At 36.6% G+C, this 26,135-nt stretch overlaps 2 protein-coding genes and 1 long non-coding RNA gene across 6 annotated transcripts in view; 2 read left to right on the top strand and 1 right to left on the bottom strand.

Annotated features, from left to right (window-relative positions):
• LOC114046238 (interleukin-1 receptor-like 1) overlaps nucleotides 1–1,388 on the top strand; it is a 57,267-nt gene extending 55,879 nt beyond the window's left edge. For all 3 annotated transcript variants that reach the window (XM_027866494.1, XM_027866493.1, XM_027866495.1), the window contains one exon: nucleotides 1,021–1,388. In XM_027866494.1, the coding sequence (XP_027722295.1) occupies nucleotides 1,021–1,370 (350 nt within the window). In that variant the 3' untranslated portion in view covers nucleotides 1,371–1,388. The remainder of the gene's footprint in view (nucleotides 1–1,020) is intronic.
• LOC114046240 overlaps nucleotides 1–16,024 on the bottom strand; it is an 18,697-nt gene extending 2,673 nt beyond the window's left edge. Inside the window, exons 1-3 of the long non-coding RNA XR_003569486.1 lie at nucleotides 15,793–16,024; nucleotides 9,593–9,806; nucleotides 1,320–1,484 (exon numbers count right to left, since the gene is read on the bottom strand). This is a non-coding gene — a long non-coding RNA (uncharacterized LOC114046240). The remainder of the gene's footprint in view (nucleotides 1–1,319; nucleotides 1,485–9,592; nucleotides 9,807–15,792) is intronic.
• Nucleotides 16,025–19,142: 3,118 nt separating this feature from the next.
• The window catches only part of LOC114046239 (interleukin-18 receptor 1-like), a 46,993-nt gene continuing 40,000 nt past the window's right edge, over nucleotides 19,143–26,135 (top strand). The window contains exons 1-3 of one of the 2 annotated variants that reach the window (XM_027866496.1): nucleotides 19,143–19,672; nucleotides 20,749–20,826; nucleotides 22,603–22,840. In XM_027866496.1, the coding sequence (XP_027722297.1) occupies nucleotides 20,769–20,826; nucleotides 22,603–22,840 (296 nt within the window). In that variant the 5' untranslated portion in view covers nucleotides 19,143–19,672; nucleotides 20,749–20,768. The remainder of the gene's footprint in view (nucleotides 19,673–20,748; nucleotides 20,827–22,602; nucleotides 22,841–26,135) is intronic. The other variant, XM_027866497.1, reaches the window with a different exon arrangement.

Here is a 26,135-nt window from a genome sequence, read left to right as displayed (position 1 = left end):
ACTGGAGGTGAGATGGGTGGAAAGGAAAGAAAAGAAAGGTGAAAAAAATTTAAATGGTAACTTTGTTGTATATTTGGAGGGAATAGCAAGTTGTACATGGTAGATTTGTGGTTTCATGTGCAATCACCTTTTTATTGTACTGTGTTATGGAAGTGCTTGTTTTGTTTCATGAATTGAAAATAAAATAAATTTAATTTTTTAAAAATATCTTCAGTAATAGCTTCTGGAATATTGTAAAAAAATAAATACAGGACAATTTAAAAGGTCCTTTAAAAGGACAATATTCTTCTCTATTCAATTGCATTCTTTACTCTTCAAGATTAATGAAGTGAGCATGTAGTTGTGAAGTCTTTGCCAAATCACAGAAATACTATTAAGAGAATTTCTAAGTCTGTAACACATGCTCAGAGTAGTCATTGCGAGAAATGATTTTTTGTATTAATAACTAATTATTAAATCAGGACCAAGGGTTTTCCCCTTTTCTACTTCTTCATCCAGAAATCAACCAGTGTGGGAAATCTTAGACAAAGACTTACCCAGGCTAAGATTTAATCACATAATAAAAGAAATTCTAAGTTTAGGCTAATGGATAGATTCCTGCTCATTGTGTCTACTCAGATAAGTTTGAGAAATATTGATTCTCCCTTTTATCAGACAAGTGATATGGAAATTGATGTCCCTTTGACCAAAAATTGGGTAATCCAAATCACTTACCTCAAGACCCTCATTAGAATGAACCCACATCTCACTGTAATAATAATTTTCTCATTAATTATTAACCAATCAGAGTTGATTGCCACCCTCAAGAACACCCAAAGGCACATAACCTGTGAGCCTACAGCCATGAGGGGTCTTTGGCATTCAAGAGGGCCACTGACTTCTTTTTATTAACAAACATTCTAGCCTTATTAATAAAATGATTGAGGTATCCAGAAATTATGTCTCTTGAACTTTTTAAATGGCACACCATCAAACTAGCAAAGGAAGCATAAAAATACCATTTTTTTCCTTTATTAACAGATGCAGCCAGTGAAATGGTAAAATCCATACAGAAGAGCCGAAGACAAATTATCATATTGAATCCCCAGGTGGAGCATGGTGAGGAATTTGCCTATGAGCAAGAGATCGCTCTCCACTGTGCTTTGATGCAGAATGACTCCAAAGTGATCCTTATTGAAATGGAAACAACTGATGACACCAGAGAACTGCCAGATTCTCTCAAGCATATTATTAAAAAGCAAGGTACCATTGAGTGGAAGGGAGATCATGTCACCAAAAAACGATCACTTAATTCCAACTTTTGGAAGCGTGTACAGTACCTTATGCCAGCGAAAAGCAAGTCCTTAGATCCACTTCACAGCAGCATTTGAAGACTAGGACATTATTGTTGGCTTTCCCAAGCTCCTGCTGACAAAAAATGTTTGCTTTCATATCTAATATGTCTTTAGATTTTCTTTTATTTTAAGGGTAAGTTGGTATTTGACCTGGAGGATGGGGATAGAGAGAAGGGAATAAGCAAGGACATAAAGACAATAAATACTTTAAGAACTCTTTTGGTAGCTCTCATTCCTCTGTCCTACTTTCTAATCAGTGAAAATGGCTCAGAAAGTTTTCCACTTTTTTTCTGCTTCTGCTCCACTTTCTTCTTCTTTTGCCATACCCTAAAACCTAAGCTGTGTATATGAGGGAAACCTTCTCTCCCTCCCACTTCCAAGTCTTGTTCTAGCTGCATATATCCTTAGTCACCACAATTCACATTCTGAAAAACTGGAGTAATATGTTAAGGGTTAGGTTTTCATCAGCCATCAAAGAGTACTTCCAGAACACTTTCATACAAAGAGACCTTAATGAATATTTGGCCTTAACCTAGATGCCAAAATTTCAGTGAATATTTTATTTCTATGAAGAGTATATAAACTAAGAAACCAATTCAAAGAAGTCTCATATTTGTTTTATTTTGTACTCTTCATATTGAATATTTTATTCAAATCCAGAATTCAGGTTTTTCACTTTTAATATCAAACTTCTTCTCATATTTTTCAATGAAAAAAAAGCATCTATTCCTATGCCCACAGTCCCCAAGGCATTTTACTTTTCCCTATGACATTTGCATGCACAAACATTGTTATTTCCATTTTACTGTTGGGAAAAATCCACATGTAGTCATAGTAGCATTTTAATAGCTCTTTAAAGTTTGCAAAGCTCTTTACAAAAAAGTATCTCCTTTCATCCTTGAAATAACTCTGGTAGATAGATGCTATTATTATTCCCATGTTATAGATGAGGAAACTGAGGCAGACAGAGGCTAAGTATATTATTCAGTGTCATTGAGCTAGTAAGCATCTAAAATACAATATATACTTGGGTCTTCCTAACTCTAGTTCTAATGCTCTATCCACTGTGCTATCTAGCTACCTATATAGACAGACATGTAAAAAGAAAGTATTCCCTTATAATGTGGAGACATAATAACATGATTTATGCAATAATTCCTGTATATATTATGTGCCCATAATTTTAAAAGATGTTTCACATACATTTTCTTATTTGAGCCCTGTGACATAGGCAAAGCAAGTATTATTGTCCTTAAGAGGAGAGAAATGAGTCCCATAGAGCTTGTTACTTGCTCAAGATCACACCGATAAATAAGGGTTGAGCAGGGACTAGAACCCAGGACTTTTGACTCTTTGTCCAGCGATCTTTCCAACACAGCCCAGTCCTCCAAGATGCTGGGTTTGTAGTTAGAGTATTTGGATTGGAATACTGGCTCTGACACCATCTATATTGTTGGGTAAGTCATTTGACTTCTTGGGGCCTCAGTTCTGCATCCATAAAATGAAGGGATTATATCATAGAGACTCTGAGGTCCATTCCAGTTCTCAATCTATGATCCTATAACTCCCAGAAAGGTACTATGAAGAGAAAAGACACAGCTTCAAGACTTCCAAATCAGGATGTTGCTGTGCAAAATTGGGAAGTAATATAAGTTTGTCATAGGTACTCTATCCATCCTTTTTCACTCTTGAAATAATATCCTCACACAAGATATCTTCACTTATCTAAACCTAAGTTTCTTTAGCTATAAAAGGAAGTGTTTGAACTAGGTTGGGGGTTCTTAAACTAGGGTCCATGAATTTAAGAGGAAAAAAATTATAACTATTTTAATGTAATTGGTTTCCTTTGTATTCCTATATATTTTATTTTACACATTTAAAACCATTATTCTGAGAAGGGGTTTATATGCATTATAAGACTGTCAAAGGAGTCCAAAACACACAGAAAAAGTTAAAAACTTTGAACTAGATGATAGCTAACAGCTAGATGACTCTGTGGATAGAGCACTGGACCTGGAATCTGGTTAGACCTGAGTCCAAATCCAGCCTCAGACACTCATTAGCTATGTGACTGTGGGCAAGTTATTTATCTTCAGTTTGCCTTAATCCACTAGAGAAGGAACTGGCCAATCATTCAGGTGTCCTTTCAAAACAAACAAACAAACAAACAAACAAACAAACAAATAAACCCTACAGGGTCACAAAGAGTCAAACAGCATTGAACAACAATCGTGAAAGAGATGTCTCAGTTTTTTTTTTAAATTTTAAAATTCATTTTAAACTTAAATACAGAATAAGAAAAGAAAAAAAAAACATTGCCATGTACACAGCAGAACATAAGAGAAGATTAAATTTAAAGTAATAGATTTCCATTTCAAGAAAACCTATATAATAAATACTATACGTTGTTTTCAAAGCTGTCCAGCTTTTCTTTACTTTCTTGTAGATTTTCTTTTGTTGTCTTCTGTGCACTTTTTACTTTATTCCCCACCTCCACCCCCAGGAAAGCTACAATTAAGCGTGGAGATATATAGATACAGATTAAAACAGACACATATATACACATATATACTCATACAGATTTATGTAAGACCATACTATGCTTGTTTCCACTTGTCCTCTGTTTCTCTGAAGGTGTATAACATCTTCCTCCATATGTCCAAGTCTTTCCATATTTTTCTAAATCAACCAGTTCGTCATTTCCTACACCACAGCAATATTCCAACCCAATCACATTCTATCTGAGAGACCGTCTATGAAAGGTTTTCCCCCAGTTTTCTATATCCCTTCTATTCTTGGCTGCATAGGGTTTATTTATACAAGAAAATTTTAATTTGAAATAATCAAAATTATCCATTTTATACTTCAACAATGCTCTCACCTTGTAACATGGTTGGTCTGATACTACTAAATCTGGTTATTTCACATCTTTTCCCCCTTGTTTCCTTGAAGTTCCTGCTCTCCCAAATGAGCCCTGTTATTATTCTTTTCTAACTTAGATAATTTTTTAGTAATTTAATTGGTTTGGCATTACAAACATAGATTAGGTAAAACTGTCATTTTTTTTATTATATTGGCTTTACCTACCCTTGAACAATATATATTACTCTAATTATTTAGATCTACTTTATTTGTATAAAAGCTGTTTTGTGTTTATATTCATATAGTTCTTGTGTCTGTTTTGGCAGGTACACGCTCAGGTTTTTTTATACTGTCTAATTATATTAAATGTTCTAAACAATGTTGAATAATATGGCTGACATATAGTGTAGTTTCCCTATTATTCTCTTTTGACTAAATCTATTTTAGCTTTTCCTTTGAGATCAAGATTACTACCCTTGCTTTCTTACATAATAAATTCTATTTCTTACCTTTATTTTATGTTTGTTTGTATCTCTCATTTTTATAGCCTTTCCTGAAAGCAACATATTGTTGAATTCAAGTTTTTAATCTATCAGATTCCATTTTTGAGGTAAATTCATCCCAATCACATTTTAAGCTATAGTTATTTGTATATTTCCTCCTTCCTATTTTTCCTCACTATCCTTCTCACCCTATTTACCCTATCTCTCCTCACTCTTCTGCTTTACTTCTACCTGCTACCTTGTTCTCCTATTCCTTAACCTACCCCTCCTCCAAGAATCTCTCCTCTCTCTCTTGTTTCTTTCCGAATTTAGAAAACTTTTATACACTTCTAGATATATAGGTTATTCCCTCTTTAACCCATTTGCATTAATCTACACACCTTTCTCTACCCCCCTCTTATTCTGTTCCTTCGCCTTCTTATTTCTTTATAAATTTGGAAGACTGTTATACCCTTCTAAATGTATATGTTGTTCTCTCTTACCCAGATCTAATGTGAGTAGGGTTCCAGCACTATCAGCCATCTTTCCCCATTTGATTCCTCTATATCAATTCTGTGTCTCATGCCTCATTTTTATGAGATAATTACTCTTTATATCTTTTCCTACACCATTTTGCTTTTTAGAATCAAGTCATACTCAGCTCTACCCCAATCTTTCTTTTGAACTACCCAATTACTAATGACGATCTTAGACATGCAGTTTACATTTCCGCATATAAAAAGTAAAGAATTTGTCCTTATTGTATCCCTTGTAATTGGCCTTTGATGTTTACCTTATATTTCTCCTGGATCTTGTATGTCAATTTTTCTACTAAGCTCTGTTCTTTCTGTGACAAAATCCTGAAAGTCTGTCAATTCATTGAATATCTTTTTTTCCCTTCAAGATTATGCTTAACTTTGCTGAGTATGATATTTTTGCCCACAACTCCAGTTTTTTTTTTTCCCCCGGCTCTTTGTTATAGTGTTCTAAGACCTGTGGTCTTTTAGCATAGCCACTGCTAGGTCTTGCATAATTCTAACTGTGGCTCTGCGATATTTGAATTGTTTTCTTTTTTTCTTGTTGCTCATAATATTTTCTCCTTAACTTGGGTTTTAGAATTTGGCTATGATATTTCTGTAGGTTTTCATGCTGGAATATCTTTCAGGTGGTGATTAGCAGATTTTTTTTCCATTTCTACTTTCCCCCCCTGTTCTAAAACTTCAGATTGGGTTCTTTCTTCTTTTCTTGCTCATTTTTGTTTAGTTTAGTTTTGTTTTTTATTTTTAGCAGCTATTATGATAATCACCTCTAGTCCTGGAGTGTGGTGCCTCTGGCCTCAGGTCTTTCTTACTGTTATTTTTTGAGCTTTGTCCTGGGCCTGATCTCTGCGCTCCTTTCCTGCTCCAAACCACAGCTAGGGCCTCCAGGCACACTGTGCTAGAAATGCCTTTACTCCTTGAGGACCTTCCAGTGATTATAAACTTCAGTTCTCCCCTCTAGCCTGGGACTGAAACCAGGAACTCAGCTTTCTTATAAGTGCCCGCAGCCAGCAGCATCCCCACCCCACTGCTGCTTGTCACTGGTTGTGCACTGGTTTCTTCTCACCCTAGACTATATCTCGGCAGCACAGCTGGGCCTGGCACTGCCTTTAATCTTCCCCTGCTCAGATGTCAGACTCCCCCATGCTATGAAGTGAGAATTCCTGTGGCTGAGGCTGAGGTTACCTCCCAACCCAGGCGACCCCAGAATTTATTGTTTGTTTATCATTTGCTTATTGTTTCCATGGAGACAGCCCATGCCTGCTGAGCTCCTTCCTGGGGTCAGATCTCTAGTAATCCCAGGAGGACTGTTTTGTCTTGCTTGTGGAGGAAACCTGGAGAACTTGGAATTTTCTGACTACTCCACTATCTTCTCCGAATCCTCTTCTTTCAGATATAATATTCTATGAATCTGTAATTTTAATTCATATAGGATTTATTTTTATTGTACCTGTCCTATCTATTCCACAGGGTTGTCAAAGGTCAAGTGAAATAATAGATGCGAAAAACCTCTGTCACTCAGAGCTTGTCCATACCATGTTCCCTATGAAAATTTCTTTGCTCTATATTTTGTCCCCTTAGGAACCAGGGTATATACTAGGCAATTTGCAAAACTAATTTCCTACTAATGTAGTAATGGAAAAAGGCGGGAAACATCATCATATTAACTGGGCTTCTATGTAACCTTTTTTGGTTGTCTGGTTTTAATTTAGCTATGTGATTTTCAGACTATTTCAGACTGATGAGAAAGACTTTTTTTTGAGGGAGGGGGGCTGCATCAAGCAGTCTTTCACATCTATGTTTTATGATACCCCATAGGCAGTTGGCTGCCTGTTGCCACACATTACCATAGTTTCAATAATCTCATAACTAAATTTCTTTTTTTATTGCTGTTTAGGAAGTAGGGTAGAGTGAGAGGATGACAGTTTTCAGGAAAGGCCTTCTACTTTACTGAAAAAATTAAGACCTTCTCACATGGCATTCCTTGGATTAAATCAATATCCTTAATCTCATTCTGATGTTACCTCTGGGACTAGCCATACATTTTCTCTAAGCACCCTCAATCTCAATCTCTCTCTTTCTCTCTCTCCCTTCCCCCTTCCTCCCTGTCTCTTTCTTTCTCCCTCCTTTCCTCTCTCTGTCAATGCTTGATTAATGTAATTGCACAACTTCCAGTTTAAGTTTTTTTTTCATTTTTTGCATATATTATTTTCTGGTTCTGCTTATTTCACTTGTGAGGGATGAGTGAGGTCTACTCAAGGGTGGCGTCCCAGCACATCCTGCTATCTAAGTCGAAGACGTCCTGCTCTGCTTGCCCTTTTTCCCCTTTTGCACTCTCACTTTGTAGGCAGTTGTTAAAAAGAATGTTGTAAAACTCTGTATCTGGACAAAGCAGGCAGAATTCTATTATTCCTAGACAGATCCTTTAGAATAGATCGTGCATCCTACTTACTGACTAATCAGGAGTAGGCGGAGTGCAGATAAGGGAAGTGCTGCGGGATCTCAAAACTGTATATAATCTTTGTTCTCTGTAACTTGTGCCCGCTCCTTCACTTGCTATTCTGGGTGTCATGGACTTAAATATTTGTGTTAATCCCCTATAGATATTAGATATTATACTCCTATCAGAGATATTTGATATGAAGATTTTGTTCTTGAACAAATTCCTTTTTTATATTACCCGCACTGATTTTGTTCATAAAAAAGCCTTTTAATTTCATGTAATAAAATTCCCTATTTTATCTTTCATTACTTCCTCATGGCTCAGAATTCATCATTACCTCTACCAATTTTTCTCTAATTTTTAAAATGGCATAACCTTTTATTTTTAGGTCAAGTATACATTTGAAACACTTTTGGTATATGGTATAAGATTCTGGTTTAACCCTATTTTTGCTGCCCCATTTTCTAGTTTTCCTAGCAATTCTTGTTATGAAGAGAGTTTTTTCCCCCTCTCTTAATTTATATTGCAAACTGGGTTATAAAGTTCATTTGTTTCTGATTTTGTTCCACTGATATACTTGTCTTTTCTTTTTGAACCAGTACCAAATAGTTTAGGGGATTATGGCTTTAATATGTAATTTGAGATATGGAAATAGCTGTCTCCCTTTATTAATATCTTTTTCCCCACTGATATCAAGATCTTTAGTGCTAAATGTATAAGTTAATTTAAGTAGTATTATTATTTTTGTTATATTGACACAGCCCAATCATGAACAATGATAAGCTATTCCTTCAATTAGTTAAAATAAAATATTATTTAAAGAGTGTTTTGTGATTTTATTTATGTTTTGAAAATATCTCTTTAGGTTGATATCTAGATATTTTATTTATTTTCTAATTGATCTGAATGAAATTTCCCTTTCTATTAACTCCTTCTAGATTATATTAGTGCTACATATAAATGCTACCAATTTTTGTGGATTAATTTCATATCCTATACTTTTGTGAAATTATTAGTTATCTCAATTAGTTTCTTTATTGATTTTCTGGGTTTTGTAGTTTATATGACCTTTCTTATGATATGTTTGTTTAGAATTATGTTATTCCAAGCGTCATCCTTCCTCTAGGAATGCAAAGAAATTGATATTACTTGTTAGAAAAAATACATAGGGGCAGTTAGGGGTTGTAGTGGATAGAGCACCAGCCTTGGAGTTGGGAGGGCCTGAGTTCAAATCTAGCTGTGTGTCTCTGGGTAAGTTACTTAACCTTGATTGCCTCTAAAAAAAAAAAGAGAAAGAAAAAGAAAAAAAAATTTATACATATATGCACATGCATACACATGCACATATACATGAACAAATATAGAAACTGATATCATTCATATACAGAAGCCCAAACGTTAAAAACTACAAGTACCTCTGTCAGAGGGCTTTTGATCCTTTAATTGAGAAAACAAGCCAAGGCTATTTTCCTAGTAATGACATCAGTTTATAGACATGACTTCTAGGGAAATAATCTGTAATTGGCTACTACTCTGTGTATTGATGTGGTTTCAATTGATTTTAACTTTATTTTGCTTTTACCCTGAAGGCAAGTTTAGAAGGTCTCTCCATATATAATTCCATAAGTAAATATCCACTTGGGCCCAAATAACCCTATAGCCCTTGGGACTACAGGTAAATTCTTATATATTCCCCTTATTAGATGTCCTAGAATAGATGGGAAGATAGTCTGATGCTACAATTCTCATCCATTTCAATCAACTGAAGTGTTCAAAGTTCTCAAAGGATCAGTTTGGAAGCAGAAAAAACAAATAAAACCTAGTTCCACATCAAACACCATCCTGAATCCAGGAAAAGGAATGTCCTTAGCATACTTCAGAGAGGAAAAGCAAAAGAGGAAAATTAGGAAGCCAACTTATGAGCTGCCATACCATCACCCTCATCTGGAGGCAGATCCTGAGAACCACAGTACCCTCCTCCTCTGTTCTCTTTCTGTTTCTCTTGGTTGTTTTCCTTCTATGTGTTCAACTGCACCTTCTCAATCTTTTTTGTTCATTCTTCATTCTTGTCACATCTGCTACATGTGGATTTTCATCTTCTCAGTCTTGGACCTCCTTTTTTTATTCTGTGGTTAGCAAACATTTTCTGTAAAGGGGCAGATAGTAAATATTTTAGGTTTCGTAGGCTAAGAGGCAAAATGGAGAATATTTGCTGTTTTCAGTCATGTCTGACTCTTTGTGCCCCCATTTGGGGTTTTCTTGGCAGAGATACTGGAGTGGTTTGCCATTTCTTTCTCCAGCTCATTTTACAGATGAGGAGACTGAGAGAAATAGGGTTAAGTGACTCACCCAAGGTCACACAACTAGTAAGTGTCTGAAGTCAGATTTCAACTCAGGAAGATAAGTCTTCCTGACTTCAGGCCAAGCACCCTTGCTTCTGCCCCACCTTGCTGCCTGGAATAAAAATGAGGTACTCATATAACAAGAGAGCAAACAAATTTCCACAATTTTTGGACAAAATTCAAAATATAAAAATAACTGAGCACAATATTTGTAATATAGCTCTACTGCTGAGAATGGAATTCTTTTTTGGGAGGATAGCATTTTGCTTAAATGGGGTTCAAAATTAATGTTCTCTATCATCAATCGATGATACATCGATTACACATGTTTATATGTTATGAAATTTTATGTATTTCATCTTAAAAAATACTTTTTCACATAGATGAGTACTAAAAATACTAATATCAATATCAACTAACAAAAACTGATGTCATGAGCATATGATTTTAGCTGAAGATATTTATCACTTGGAAGGTATTTTGAAGAATTATTTTAGATTCTTCTCTTGCTATTTGCTTTTTACTGGGTCATTACATTGCAGATTAATTGCTTCTAATTGAAGATTAGGTGCAAGCTACTCGATTGCACAGTAAAAGGGATTTTGAAATAATGAAATTTCTTTTTGCACTTTCATCAAGATCTGAAAAAATTGCTAGAAGTATAGTTTGAATTCAGAAAAATATCTACTGCAAATTTGTGTGGGAATGGAAATCATGCTTCTTTTTTTAACTTTTGACAACATGGGAAGTCTATAAAGCAGTTTGACATTACTTGTGATTCAATTGTCAAATTGCTTTACCATATATGCATGAACACTGATTTGTCTTGTAATTTTAGTTTAAATTTCATCAAGAAACTCTCTCGAGCCTGCAGCAAAAGATAATTTCCAAAGCCATTCAGTGTTCAATAATAGTGATTGAGAATGGTTGTTCTTGTTCAGACAAATTTCAATCTCAGCCAGGAGCTCAAAAAATTGTAATAACTTCCCCTCCCCCCTTATTGTTTTGATATGATGGGTGTGCAGTGGGTATGGTAATAATAATGAAAAAAATGCTGTATCACAATATGCTATGAAGTTATAACTGGGTCACTGCTATTTGTAGTTTGCCGAGCAGCAGTGTATAGGAAAGAGAGTACCCACATACAGTCTCTGTTCTAACTACACAACTCTGTCAATATAGCGTGAAAACAGCCATGGACAATATATAAATGAATGAGTGTTGTTGTGTTATAATAATACTTTATTTAAAAATGTAAAAAACATTCTTAACTCCCTGGATGTACTAAAATAGGTGTGGGTTAGATTTGACCCATTGGCTGTAGTTTGGTGATTCCTGCACTTGGTAATCTCATCAGCTCCCATGGGTTCAATTGTTATCTTTATCTCTTCCCAAATCTCTATTTCCAACCATCTTTCCACTGAGCTATAGCCATACATCACCAACTATCTTTTGAACATATCAAACAGGTTGTTCCATTGGTGTCTCAAATTCAATATATGCAAACAGAATTCATTATCTTTCCTCAAAACTTTTCTCTGTTCTGAGCTTTCTTATTATTGTAGAGGTCACCACCCCAGAAAAGCACCCTGAGTAGTTGGCGGGTGCCTTTAATGCTATCAACTCAAGCCCTGACCAGCTGTATTCATTTTTAGGGTCTTTGACTAGTACTCCTTTTCCATTTAACCAACTAACTTCATGTAGCTTTTACAAAAGGATATTTATTTATGGCATAAACAAAGTAGAAACATTTCCCCTAATAATGAAGAAGCATAATTGCCCCTCAGTCTCTGAGTGGAAATTAATCTCATAACTTAGCTCGGCTCTTACATACTATTGATCCGGTTGAGTTCATGTACAAATGTAATGTGACTGCTTTGTCAGTCCTTACATGGGTCTGGAGTCTCAACGGTCACTCCCAAAGATCTTTCTTTTTTACTCAGGACATTGAGGCTAAGCTGACTGTAACACCCATTTCAGTTCCTAGATTCCTGTGGCTATCTGCTCTGACCAAGGTTAGAGACTCTATACTCCCTTCACCTAACACAGAAAAAAAAATAAACAAAAATATGTGGGGTCAAATTATCAGATCTGCAAGAAAAACCACTGAAGCAGAGCTCTAAGCCAATAGCACTTTATTAAAGAGCCCCCTCTAATGAAGTGAATCTCAGATCTTCCTCATGATCTGAGATGCTCCTGGTCCCCAGGACCTTGTTTTTATAAGGTTTGATATCGAGTTTAATTAACATCTGGACTCGGATAGTTTGGAGAGACAATACAAAATACAAAATTCTATTGGTTGATAGACCTTGTTTTGAAAGCCAAAAATGATGCATCAGCTAAAAAATGATATATCAGGTGGAGAAGAGAAGGGTCATGGTTGGACAAAGCACTGGAGATCTCTGGTGACTAAGTGGTCATAAAATGGTCATAAGATGGTCACGTGCTTGAGATGGGCAAGAGATAGTGGTCCAGAAGTACAAAAATAAGTTGGTGGATTTTCCAAAGAATCAAGTCTCCTACCCATGCTGGCTTTGGATATGGGATTTAAGCAAAATAGGATGGAGATATCTTTGTCAACATTCTTGCAGTTGTTCAAGTGAGCTTTAAAACTGGTAAACAAGTAGTGAACATTACATTTGTGGGATAAAAATTATCCTTCTTATTTCCTTATGCAACACTAATCTTTCTTTCTTCAACTTGCTTAATTCCTCTAGTAAACCTCTTTTTGGTTCTTTAGTGGTTACAAATGCACAGTTAATACCAATTTCTTTAAGGGCTTTTGGACAATTGGAATTAGTCACAATCACCTAGTTTTTGTAAGTGATAGGCAAATAAACAAAAACAACTCACTCAGCACAAGTTCCTCATTTTAGGGTGTCACAGATTTCAGTAAGCAGGATGACAATCTCCTCAAAGTTAACCTCTTTCATGATGGAAAGGCATTCATCCAGTTATTTTGACAATGCCCAAAAGGATCATCTAAAGCCCAACCATGACACAGGGATATAACAGAAACTGTACTACTGGAAAACTATCTGTTAGAGATTGTACTTTTCTGAAGGGCTCAGGGTATAACTTTTTCTCTATTTCCTTTCAAATCACTCAAAATTAAGTCCATTTATTTTGTTTTTTTTAAAATAATGTGTGAATTCTGGTTTTCACTCTCAAAATTTCAGAATTTGATACTTTTATAAACCATATGCTTATTTTAATTTGATTTTTTTTTCTAATCTGAGCACCCTTGATCACTGATGACTAGTACAATTTATGACTTTTCATGGCTTTCAGACTGGCCATCCTTACTTGCAAAGCCCCTATCACTGTGCGCTGCTCAAAATAGCCTTGGTGTGGCTATAATCAACCCTAATACCATGAAAGCTACTCAGGTCCCTTCTCTCCTATTAAAGGGTTATTGGGGTCCACTGCTAGTCCCACTTTCTGCAACTGGAATCACAGTGCCCTGCTCCTCCAGTCATAGACACTGGAGTAGCATTGCCTTTTCCCTTTTCCTCTTTTTATGTAAACTAAATTATTCCTTATATTTTTAGGGTGAGGGAAATAGGGGATCCCTGTCCTAAAGAGTCACATGATTCAATCCCCTTCAGCCTTTATGAAAGGCTTCTGGAGATCTAGTCACGGACTTGGTGTCCAGGCTTATAAGAATAAGAGATCCCCAGCAGGTGGCACCTGTATTGGGTGTGCATGCACTTAATTTATTTCTATCTATTTTTATGTATACATATTCTTGTTTAACTCTATCTTCAATGATTCTTTCTTTTACTATAACCTTATTTATACAATTTGAACTTATTTTCACTAACTAATTAATTTCAACACAAGTTTTACTGTGTTTTAATTTACCTAAACAATCTACTTGAACTGCAGTTTTGTCATTAAACTTCATTTACTTTCAGTTGTTTTTAAATTTCAAAACAAGTTTTTCCTTTTTCTGGGAGCACTTTGGAAATCACCTTCAATCTGGTACCTCTAATCAGGACTTGCTTGGTGTGGGCAGGTTGGTTGTTTAAAAGCAGTAAACAATAGAAGGGTAAATAAACTCCAATTCTACCCACTTTTATTCTTTTTTTGAAGATGATATAAAATTTCCTTATTCTGCCTTCTAATAATAAAAATTCCTTCCTATGATAAACTTATCCCAACTTTAAGTATAGTTTTTAAGTATACCTTTATTCTACACTAAAATTAAAACCAATTTCACAGACTGATAGTCCAAAACGTAAGACTTAGAGATTGGCTAATTGAACTTCTTCAGACTTAGTAAATGTGTTTCCTTTTTAAATTCTGAGTTGTGGAATCAATTAAACACACAAAATTTTTAATCTAATTTTTCCTACACTATTTCCTAAATTTTTCTTATTTTAACACCTTCCTGAATTCCTATTTCACTGAATCTCTCCTGAACATATTTCACCACTATTATGACAGTTCTTAAAATGCAAACTTCAGTTTAAAAAAAATAATAAAACAAAAAAAAAACCCCACAAAGCCAGAAAAAAAGTAAACCAGCTTTAAATTGATCCCAGTCATTTTTAAGGTCTCTTTTAAAGAGTAATAATCTGTGAATTTTGTTTGTTTGTTGTTGTTTTCACTAAATGCTAGAGAGTTTGGTAGTACCCTTATAAGCTCATCAAAATACTTTATAAAAACATCCAAACTGTAATTTAGGAGTTAAAGAAATCTGACTATTCCTTTTTCACAAATTTAGTTTCCAATGATTTTTTTTTTGTATCTTAGTTTTCAATTAATTTCTGTATCTGTCTTTCATCTCATCAATCTCCAACATGGCCAGTATTGGAAACAGAGAAAAAAGAGAGATTTGTCCTTTTTTAAGACTTTTTCTTATAGCCTATTTCTTTTGGTTGATCAAGTTAAAAGAAATACCTGTTAGTTATGGGTTAGCACAAAGCATGAATAGCACAGACAAAATAGATACATAATTCCCACTCTCTTAATGATTTTCCTGATTGTATAAGGTCCTTTTCTATCTGAAATAAATAATCCACTATTGCTAAACTTAGTTTCAAACAGACACACATAACATATAACAAGATACAACATTAAATTAAGCCTGAATTTCTCCTAAGTTTTTCTTTACGAGATTTTGAAGTCAAGATCCTACGTGTCTCCTCTATTAAGTAGAGAACTTATGACCATCTTGTGGCTGAGGTCCTGCAGTCAGACAAAGATAATTCTTCTGTATCCTAATTATCTTAATGCTTTTAAAATCTTATTAACCAAACATGTAATTTAGTAACAATGCAAATTACACTAGTCTAATTTGCCAGTTGGGTTCACCCTTTTAAAGCGCATTTTGTTTTTAGAACAAGTCCCTAATAGATAGGAGAGCTGGTTAAAGTTCTATTCCTCTAGACTTTTTGCCAAAGTATAATCACAGGAAGAAAAACTGAGAACGATGAAGAATTTAGCACTATCAATAGTTCATTTGTTCTAAGCTGATTTGGGAAGTTATTCAATAAAATTCCATAACTTTCTAAATAATCAAAAGTTCTGTGCTTTAGCCAGAATAATTCCCCAAACCTTTGGTCTTCTCAAACCAAATTTTGCACAGTTTAATAGCTCTTTGTTTAGTTATCCTCAACCCTCTGGACAGGGAGTCCACTCTTTTCCCAGGCTATCCTAATGGACATCCTGTAGGATGCATTTCTTCTCTTATGCCCAACCCCATGTCTCCTGCAGGTGTCGGCGACCAAGAATGGCATTCTTCTGAGGAACTTCCCTTGAGAGAATAGGATTAGAGATACATACCTTTCTGGCTATTCCTTCTAAGAAGCTCCCCAATTGAAGGCGTTGGAGATTATTTCCCTCAAATATGAAGCAAGGGGGATACTTTCCTACCCACCTGAGTTCCACCTGGATAGGCGTCTTTCCTACAGTTAACACTGTAATATTCAGGGATTTGTTTTGGTGATTTCTCCAAAAATTCCAATTCTTAATTTCTGGGCTTAACCTCTAGGGTCCTAAGACCGGTCAATTATGGGGGAACATTCAGCAAAATTTATATCTACTTTCCTTTAAAACTTCATGAAAATTTAGCTCTGACAATCCTAAGCAAATACAAATGAAAAAACCTTTTCCTTTCCTCATATCTGTAAAACTAAAATAAGCCTACTTCTCAGATCAAAAGGGGGTGGGATTGCTTCCAGCATGGTCACAGCCTTGACAGTTTACTGTAGAGGTCTGGAATCTCTCCCCTAATGCCCCCAAAATTCTCTCTCAACCAGTTTGAGAGATTTCTCTATTAATGACAAGAATTATTTAATTACTCCTTGTTAAAAGAATTTAAAGACAAAAAAAATCTGCTTTAACCCTGCCAACAGGAAGTTTTAAAATTAGCTAGGTAGCTAGCTGGCTGAAAATGAGGAACTAGCAATTCCACTGTTGAATCTCCCTGGTCTTCACAAAATGAAAGTGAGAAAAATGGAGGGGGAAAAAAGAGTAGCCTATGTTCAAAAGTTAAAATTATGACCATATGATTTTTTAAAAATGGAATTTGAGTGCTCTAGAACTTATAAATTTAGACAGATTAGTCACAAATTCAAACAGGGACCCTTCTTAAAGAAAATGAATTTAGGGTAAATCAAGGCAGACTCACCAATCTTGAAAAGACTTACCTGGGCTCAGAGAATTTGGGTGCAGACAGAGAGGGGAGTCCAACCACCCAGGGCTGGTATCTGTGGGGGACCTGGTGTGCACTTCATCTTTGGGTCCCTTGCAGGGCTGGCCAAAAGAGGTTGAGGTCCATGCGTTGCTGTCCCATCTGGAGTCACCATTAATGTGGGAATAAAAATTATTCAACTTACAATAAGAGAAACTGAGGCAGAACTCTGCACCAATGGCACTTTATTAAAGGGTCCATGGTCAATTCTAATGAAGTGGACCTCAGATCTTCCTCATGATCAAAGATGTCCCCTCCATCCAGGGCCCTATTTTTACAGGGTTTTTTTATATAGGTTTTTTTTTATAGGGTTAGATATCTAAACATTAAAGAACAGCTGTACCAGATACATAATAATTCCATTGGTTAACATATGATGCATAAACTAAAATAAGCAAACTAAAATCAGTGGGGTCACAGGTTGGGCAAGGCAGGAAATATTTCTGCTGACCAGGTAGTCATAAGGTGACCATAAGATGGGTGAAGGATAGGGCATCTCCATTGAGTAGGTGGACATAAGATGGACACCTGCTCATGTTGGACAAGAGAAAATGGCCCGGAGGTAGAAAAAAATTTTAGGGAGACTTTCCATATAGTTGACTCACCTCTACCACGCTGGGCTTGGTCACCATGACAAGGAAAGACAAGGATGGAGAGCTGCTAGCTAATTACCTATGATTATGCAAGTGATCTTAACCATGTGCAGCTCTGGGGCCAAATATTCAGAACTTATAGTCGTATCAAATTGATGGATAGCGATTGGAATAGAGTAGGAGTCTTCAACAAATCAATTTCCTCACATTAAAGTTTGAAGCCTACTATAAAGGCCTACTATAAGAACCAATCTTATCTAACTATCCCTATATGATTTATGTAAAATATCAAACTGATTAATACTGATTGGAATACAGTAGAGGTCCAAATGAATCATTCCTCACAAAATTCAAGGGCAGAGGCTTGTTTTGAAAGGTAATATGTTTTCAGAGGGGATAAAGCCTCTGAGGTTTTTCCCCTTGCAACATAATCTCTCACTAGGTCCTATGAGAAGAGTCTCCCAGACTCAAATGAAGCAAAGAGGTAGCCCAAAATCAACTCAAGCCTTTCTGAAGATGCTGACAGTTTTGACCACATAGTCTTATGGTTAGCCAACTAGAACCAGTTACATAACATCCCCACATACTCCACCTGTTATCCAGAAATGGGCATTTTGGTCCCAGAGTGGCCTATCATTTGGGCTCTGGAAAGAGGTATTGAATTGTGTTGAAGATTCCAATACTTAGAACTGAGAAGAGGAGGAACGAGTCACGGGAGAATGGTTTTAGGATTCTAGGGAACCCAACCATGCTCTCAAAACGAAGGTGTGTAATGCCTAAAGGGATTGTACTGGAATAAAGTATATTTTAGGTCACATGGTTTTGGAGAAGTTCATCAGAATATGCTTTAATAGTAGAATGGGGGTTTCTGTTTATTGGAAATCATATTAGCCCCATACTAACAGGATTTCTGAGAGGCACAAATATATGTAAAGTATCTCGCAAACCTTAAATTGTTGCTACTACTGCTGCTGCTGCTGCTCCTGTTGCTTGCTGTTATTATGATACCATCCTTACTTGGTAGCCTTGCTTCATAATCATGATTGTGGAGGAAACTGAATTTTAACATCACATAAAGCCCACCACACTGTACCAAGTTCTGGTTACTGCAAGCCACCCAGAAATGTACCTCAAAGAATATATAACCGATATTCAGCACATTGCAGAAGGGGTAGCAAAAGGAAACTTAAATGACCTTTGGGCTTTGAATTGTGAATTTAATTCCATATCAAGAAGGGAGAAAAGTCCTTGACTCACTAGCCTTTTTGACTTTTCCTTTGTCTTTGAAGGTACCCTTTGAAGGACTGCGTTGAAGTCAAAGAGGCAAAAAAAGTGGAATGCAAGATCTTGTAGTTATGGGACAGAAGATAAATCTTCTGTTAGCAGGAAGGCTGCATTTAAAATTATGACCAAAAAACATGCTTCTGAAAACCAATTTGGGCTGAACCAAAACCAGGATCCAACCTCTTCTTGAGAGAACCTCTTCCACAACTCTTGAAGCAGTGTCTTCAAGTCTGCCCCACCTCTCTTGAACTGTTGTTAAATTTCTTCCCCTGTTATTCTCCAGCCCACTTTCACTATTAAGCACTGCAATAATCACTCTGCGTTTCCTTTTACAACAAAACAAAAAAACGAAAAACGAAAAACCAAACCAAGACTTTTTCTTATATCCACGCTTAAGAATCTCTTAAAGAAAAAGTGACGACACTCATCTGTAAAAGATTGTTAAACGCCACCCCAGCCCACTTCTGTTGGACTGAAGGTGGGGAGGAGGACGCGTAAAGCAAATGCAGAGAAGCCTTAGGCGCACCCACCTCCCAGCGGGGCAAGGGTGGCCAGGGAAGCCACTTGGGCTGAGGTGACTTTTCGAGGCGGGGGAGGGAACCCACGGCCGCGTTAGCTATTCGCTGGAGCAGGAAATTCAACCGACTAAGCCTGCGGGCAGGGCTGGCTAGTCAGAAGCTCACTTGTGCCCAGGCAAAGAGAGAAGCAGAGACAGAGAGGGATAGATCGAGCGTGCAGCACAGCCAGACTTTGCCTCTCCCAGCTCAGGAAAGGCTCCTTCCTCCTGCTCGGTACCTGCAGCCCAACCAAACTTTCACTATTGTCTGAAGTGAGAAGTTGTCCCCCTCCTCTTTCTTTCCTTCATTTTTTCCGCTGGTTTGCCTTTATCTTTTATTACAGTCTCCCATCTTCTTCCCCAGGGTCGTACTTTTTCAGTTTGTTATCTCAACCTCTTCTGGGAGTATCCAGATAGCTTCTTGAACTTTTTTCACCCCCAAATCTTTACCCTTGCTAAAGTACCTAGGGTCATCTCCTTACACTCCACCCTCTCCCCCGCCCCCTTACCTCACTTTTCAAGGACACCTCTTTTAAGGTAAGCAAAAGATAACTATTACTTTACCCCTCCTTTTGGGGCGGGGGGGGGAATGTGATGCATCTTTGTTCTGGGAACGGTAGTAGGTACCCAATACTAGGGAGGCAAGGGCTTCACTAGTAAAACTGACACTTTACCTGCTCATTCTACTCACCAGGAGAAGTTGGATACTAGGCGACGAGCATCTCCTTGTCCCCATTTGTCCTTGCATCAGCTAGGAAAGTTCCTTGTTATGCGGCAATATACATTGAGATTACAGTTAGAATTTCCTTCAGTCGCACCTGGTAAAAAGATTGTTGGATAGAGCCAGGATCAGTTAGGATTCAGGCCCAGGAAAGTTATTAGTTGTATGATTCCTTGGGAAGCTACATCACAGTGCAATGTAGTGTAGTGAACTGTATTTGGCAGGGTAGGATTCTGTTCAAAACCTAACTCAGTTTTGCTAGTACTGTGTGACTTTGTGTATTACTTTAACCATTGTGGGTCTAGGTTTCCTCAGCTCTGAAATGAGGTCAAATTTTTTTTAATTTCTAAAGTTCCTTCCATCTCTCTCTCTCTCTCTCTCTGTCTCTGTCTCTCTCTGTCCCTCTCTGTCTTTGTCTCTGATTCTGTCTCTCTGTCTCTTTCTGTCTTTCTGTCTGTCTGTCTGTCTCTCTCTCAATTTGTGTCTTCTTTGTTGTTTATTCAGCTGTAAATAGGAGTTAATTCTTATGGCTGTAAAGTTTAAGTGTCCTGTGGATATGTTTTCTACAAAGGCAAAATAATAGTGGCTCAACTAATGTGTTCAGACACAGATCATCCTTACCTTGAGGACACATTAAAAAAAATATTTTGACTTCTTGTTATTCAGTCACATTCAACTCTTTGTGACTCCATCTGGGATTTTCATGGCAAGGATCCTGGAGTGGTTTGCCACTTCTTTCTCCAGCTCATTTTACAGATGAAGAAACTGAGGCAAACAGAAGTTAAGTGCTTTGTCCAGGGTCACACAACTAGGAAATCTCTGAGACCAGTTTTGAACTCAAGAAGATGTGTCTGAGAACATTAGTTGAGTTACTATTATTTTGTCTTTGTAGAAAAATCTCGAACCTCTGAAATGCCTTTGAGAGTCCTGGTCATTTTATTTTTGGTATTTATGGAGCGAAGCACCTCAGGTAAGTGCTTGTATCATAATGTATGTATTCAATAAATTCCCTCCATGGAGTCCATAATCCATTTATAAATTTTTCTTTATTCTGCCTCTTGGATGATTTAAGCATTTACTTTCCTGTTTAAATGTTGAACTTAATCCGTCTTGACACAGCCATCAAACGAACAGCCTTTCACATGCAATTAAATTGATCATACAATTAGGATGCAATTGGGGACACTTTATCATGTTTTTATTAGATGAATATTAGAATACCCCTTCCCTTGGAGATGAATGTTTATGAGCATTGGTAAGCAGTATCTTGAACGTACTTTATTTCAGCCCCTTCTCCATGGTAGCTAATCAACATCGTTAGTTAATGCCTTAATGCTTTGATGGTAGGCATTCCTTCACCACAAAGAAGAAATTTATTACTTAGTTTATTTTAACTTAGTTTATTCCAACTTATTACTAATTAGTTTTTATTTTTCTGTTTCCTCTGTGACTTCTTGTGATTATTAAAGACTTTTCCAGTCCTAGGAAGCTAGGATCTGGGGCAAGTTTAGTCAAACCCCCTGAATAAATAGGTCAGATGGGGCTACAGGATGCATAGAATGACTTCTTGAAAACCTCAGACTGAGACATTGAGGTCTTGCATCAATCTACAAGAATCAGACAGGAAGCAATGGACATCTCTACCCTTTTTGATAATAGTTTGAGATCAGTTTTCAAAACAAAGAGGCTGGACTTCTGAGAGGAATATTGTAGTACTAATCTGAGAGAATTTAGTATTTCAGCAGAGGATGTCCAGAAAGTCTTAGTACAGTTTTAAGTTAACTTTAAAGCTGCACTAAGACTTTTTGGGACAACCCGCATTTTCAGTGTCTGAAGGAGTCCTTGTTTTTTAATCTGAAGTGGAAAAAGGTTGTATCCCAGGGGGGAAAAAAAAGATGGCAGCCATAGGAAGGACAAGTGATAGCAGATAGATTAAGAGTATGATCAGAGGACATAAAGAGCACATTTTCATATAGTTAACTCTTGATTATCTATGGGAATGGATAGAAATCATGGAGTGGTTAATTTATTTAGAAGGGATAAATCATACATACTTTCAGTTACACAATCCTCCCCATCCTCCAATATACACACACACTCACATAGATATACACTTGCCTTTCTCTAAGCCTGGTTTAGGACGGTGGTGACTGTACGGAAGAAATTTACTAACCCACAGATGGCTACCTGTAATTTCCCTTGTCCCACTCTAACAGCAAAACAAAGTGGGTGGGAATACTCTCCCATGGTGATAAGATTCTTCCCCTTTTCAAAGATAGCAGGAAAGACCTCTGGTTTGGAGTCCTAGCATCTGAGTTCCACTCCTCACTTGGCCATGTATGACTTTTGTGATTTAGGAAAGTCACTTAACCACTCTACCTCACTTTCTTCATCTATAAAATGAAGGATTGGACTGAGTCCATAATCTTATGATGTTATGTATAAACCTGTCAGGCTCTACATTACCCTTTTCGGGCTTATTTTCAAGGCTTAAGACTTATTTTAACCTGATTTTAGCTACATCGGAATATTGAGGAAGAAGGAGACAGGTACATAATCCAATTTATGGGAGGCCAGTAGCCCCTGGAGTATCTTTGAACACCTCTGGAAATAGCCCTTCCTTCTAGAATTCCTTTGTTTAGCTAATGTAATTTTTCTATTACCTATTTATTTTTATCTTTTATTTTTAAGATGGCATTTTACTTTTTAACCACATTTCCCCTTTAACTCTACTTTTCTTGTGAAGATTTGTGTGTTTTCCGAGATCACATTACTGCACTGGAAGGCGAACCTTATTACTTGAAATGCTGCCTGTCTACTGATCATCATCATCATAGAAACCATACTGTCAGGTGGTCAAAACGCTATGGACCAAATAGAACAGTGCCCCTGAGCTCAAGTGAGAGGATCATTTTTAATGATGATGCTATAGAATTTTGGCCAATGAAAATGATTGATGAAGGAATGTACACTTGTACAGTAGGGTAAGTACATTTATTCTTTTATATTGATTAATTTAATACAAATTTAAGTTTGTTAGTAAGGATTAAGTATATATGAAAGAGCGGCAGAAACTGTAGAAGAATATTCAGTGTGATTCAACAAATGTTTACTAATTTCCTGCTATGGCTTCATAGAATCTGAATTTAAAGACATTTCAGTTCATAGGGTTGTGTGGTGTGAAATTTATAACTATAAAGGAACTTAGAGGGCATGTAGTTTAATTCCTGCATTTTACAGATGAAGAATTTGAAGCCTAGAGAAATGACATGACAACCAAGGTCACAAAGGCTAAATAAAGTAGGATTTAATCCAATTTAATCCCAAATTCTCTGAGTCCTAATCAAGAATTCTTTCCATTTCATTATGTTACCTACCATATAATATAACCCATCCCTAAATAGAAAGCTGTTTTACAATATACCCAACTGGCCATCAAGCTTCTGCTTTACTTGACTAATTTTCTACAAAGATTGTGACTTTTTTTCTTTTAAGGACAGTGAATGAGGAGGAAAAACACTTTAAAAGTAGAGAGAGGTTGGCTCATAAATCAGCATTCAAATCCCAGTATTCTGATTCTAAGCCTAGTTTTCTTTCTGGTATTTCTTATGCTTTATGGCCCATCAAGCCCAAGGGAGAACATGATTATCCTTTTTAAAATCAATCTCAAAAATTAGGGTCATATTCCACACGTTGAGTCATTCATTCTCTCAACCGCAAATATCATAATTTTCATAAGTAACTCATTTTGACATATTTATCAATTGTTAAATTAATCTGCTTCTTCTTCCTATCATAAACCTGTGATTCAAAATTGCTATTTGCTAAGGAGAAGCCACTTTTCCTATGACTGTTCCATGCTTTCTCATCCTTATCCATCTCCACCCCAAACCTCCTCTGCTTTATCACTCATGTCATCCCCTTTCATTCTGCTCTCTGGAATTCTCATTATATCATAAAAAATATATCTATCTCTTTACCTTAGATTTCTTCCTTTCATACCCTTTTCCAGAATTTTGCAGTTAGGAAGCTTAACTTCCTCCAGAACACATTGTCTGCCTGGTCATTATCTTCATTATTCAATATTGTTGTTGTTTTTCTCATGCCCCTTTACACACTGGGTCAGGACAATGGATAGACAAAACCTTTGTTTCTTGATGTCACTTCCAGACTATCCTTTTTCTTCCATTTCTCAACAACTTCTTTTCTGAGGTTCACTCCATCTATATCATTATTATGCATATCTTTTCAGAGGTCATCTACCAGACTCCAGGTTATCTTTTCCCTTGCACAAGGAGATCAGTACTTATTTCAAAATCTTCCTTTCTAATCTAAAACCTGTCCATATACTTGGGGACTTCAGTAGACCATGATGACCTCTGAAACTCTCTGGTCTCTTAGTTCATCAGCCTCTTTAAGCTGTGTGACTTATACTCAGCTGCTCAATAGAATCACATTTTAGACCACAGAATCACTCATAATTGTATGAATTCCATGACCTTGACTTCTGAAATTCCCTTCTCTGGTTCCTGGTCTTCCAACACTCCTTCTGCCTCACTTTTACAATATAAAGATGAAGTATAATACAGTCTCAGTTATTCTCAAGATTATATTATTTTTTGTTGCTGTTGTTGTTATCCATGCTTATCAATGTGTTCACAGGTTCATTGAAGTCTTATTATTTATTATGCCAATCAGCAAACAAAATGCCTACAAAATGCCAGACAAATAATATTTCTCTCATCTAATAACATCCACCATTAACATATATGGCATTTCCTCATCACCTAAAATTCAGGTTAAACAGATTTGTCTTGCTTAATTGGGAACAAGTCTTGATGACCTAAAATAAAAGTATAATTCTCCTATATGTGATATTTTAGGATATTATTCCTTGGGGGATTTATAGTGACTGATTGTCGTTGTCAGAAATTCTGATTCAGCTGCCCCCAGTTGTATAGATTTACTCTCCAACCAAAAGAAGTAACTGTGGTTTCACAGTGTTATTGATACAGATTGAATTCATTTCTGCATTAGGGCAGGGCTAATTTCATGGGTGTGGTGATGTGACAGAGATGTGTGTGTGTGTGTGTTTGCATATGCTAGTTTTGCCTTTCTCCATTCAGGTGTTTTAATATCAGTGCTACCACCTATGCCTTTCTCAATCTTCTTCCCAATCTTCCTCCAGGCACTTCCCTCAAAATAACCTAGTTCACAGTCTTCCCTCAAAAAAACAAAAACAAAAGCAAAAGCAAAAGCAAAAAACAGAACAGAATAACAACCAAAAAAAGCCAATTTTTTTTTTTCCTACTGTTGCTTACTCTGAAAGAATGTAATCTCCTGGAGGACAGGGACTGTATATATTTTTTATTTTTGTATCTTAGACCAGACATGCTTGATCTTCTCTCCTCTCTGACTCTGCTGCTTACTTTTCACAAGGATACCTCCCCACATGCCCCCCAGACTCTCAGCTCCATTTGCGTGTTGTCCTCCTCCCTCAGAATGAAAACTCCTTGTGGGTCTGTCTTTCTCATTTATATTTGTATTTCTAGTGCTTAGCACAGTGCTTGGCACATAGTAAATGCTCAATACAATAAATGCTTGTTGACTTAACTTGACTTGTATCCCCAGTGCTCAGAACATAGTAAGTGTTTAACAAGTGCTTATTGAATTGACTGGAATCAATAGCACAAGGGTAGCAAGTTACAGTGAAAGGGGGTTTCCTGTTCTCATTCTACAGCTAGGTTCCAGATAATCCATTTCTTAGCTATAAGAGAAGAAATAAGGGAGAGATCAATTGTATCTAAGAAATGGATTATCTGAAACCTAGCTACAGAGTGAGAACTGAGAAGCCCCTCTCACTGTTTCTTGTTACCTCAGCCCTCTAGGCAATCCCCTAAGACTTTAAGTTGAAGAAATGATGCCTTACCTAGATATGGAGTTTCTTCAACATGTAGACAGATGAATAGTTGTAGTGAGTGTGTTTATTGTTCTGCTTTCTTCAAACTGTATCATTACATGTGTCTTTGTTTTTTGAATTCTTCATATTTGTCCTTCCTTCCTTCCCTCCGTCTTTACTTCTTTCTTTCCTTCTTTCTTTTTTCTTTGTTCCTCTCTCTGTTTCTCTCTTTTTCTCTATTTATCTTCTCTCCTCTTTCTCCCTTCCTTTCTTCCTCTTTCTTTCCTTCTTTCTTTCCTTCCCTCCTTCCTTCTTTCCTTTCTTCCTTCTTTCTTTCTTCCTCCCTCTCTTTCTTTCCCTCTCTCTTTCTTTCTTTCTTT

The sequence above is a fragment of the Vombatus ursinus genome, unplaced genomic scaffold (assembly GCF_900497805.2).
Source record: "Vombatus ursinus unplaced genomic scaffold, bare-nosed wombat genome assembly UNPS02014781.1, whole genome shotgun sequence".
Lineage (NCBI taxonomy): Eukaryota > Metazoa > Chordata > Mammalia > Diprotodontia > Vombatidae > Vombatus > Vombatus ursinus.
The sequence above is the reverse complement of the archived record's forward strand: the minus strand, read 5'-3'. Positions and strand labels throughout refer to the sequence as shown.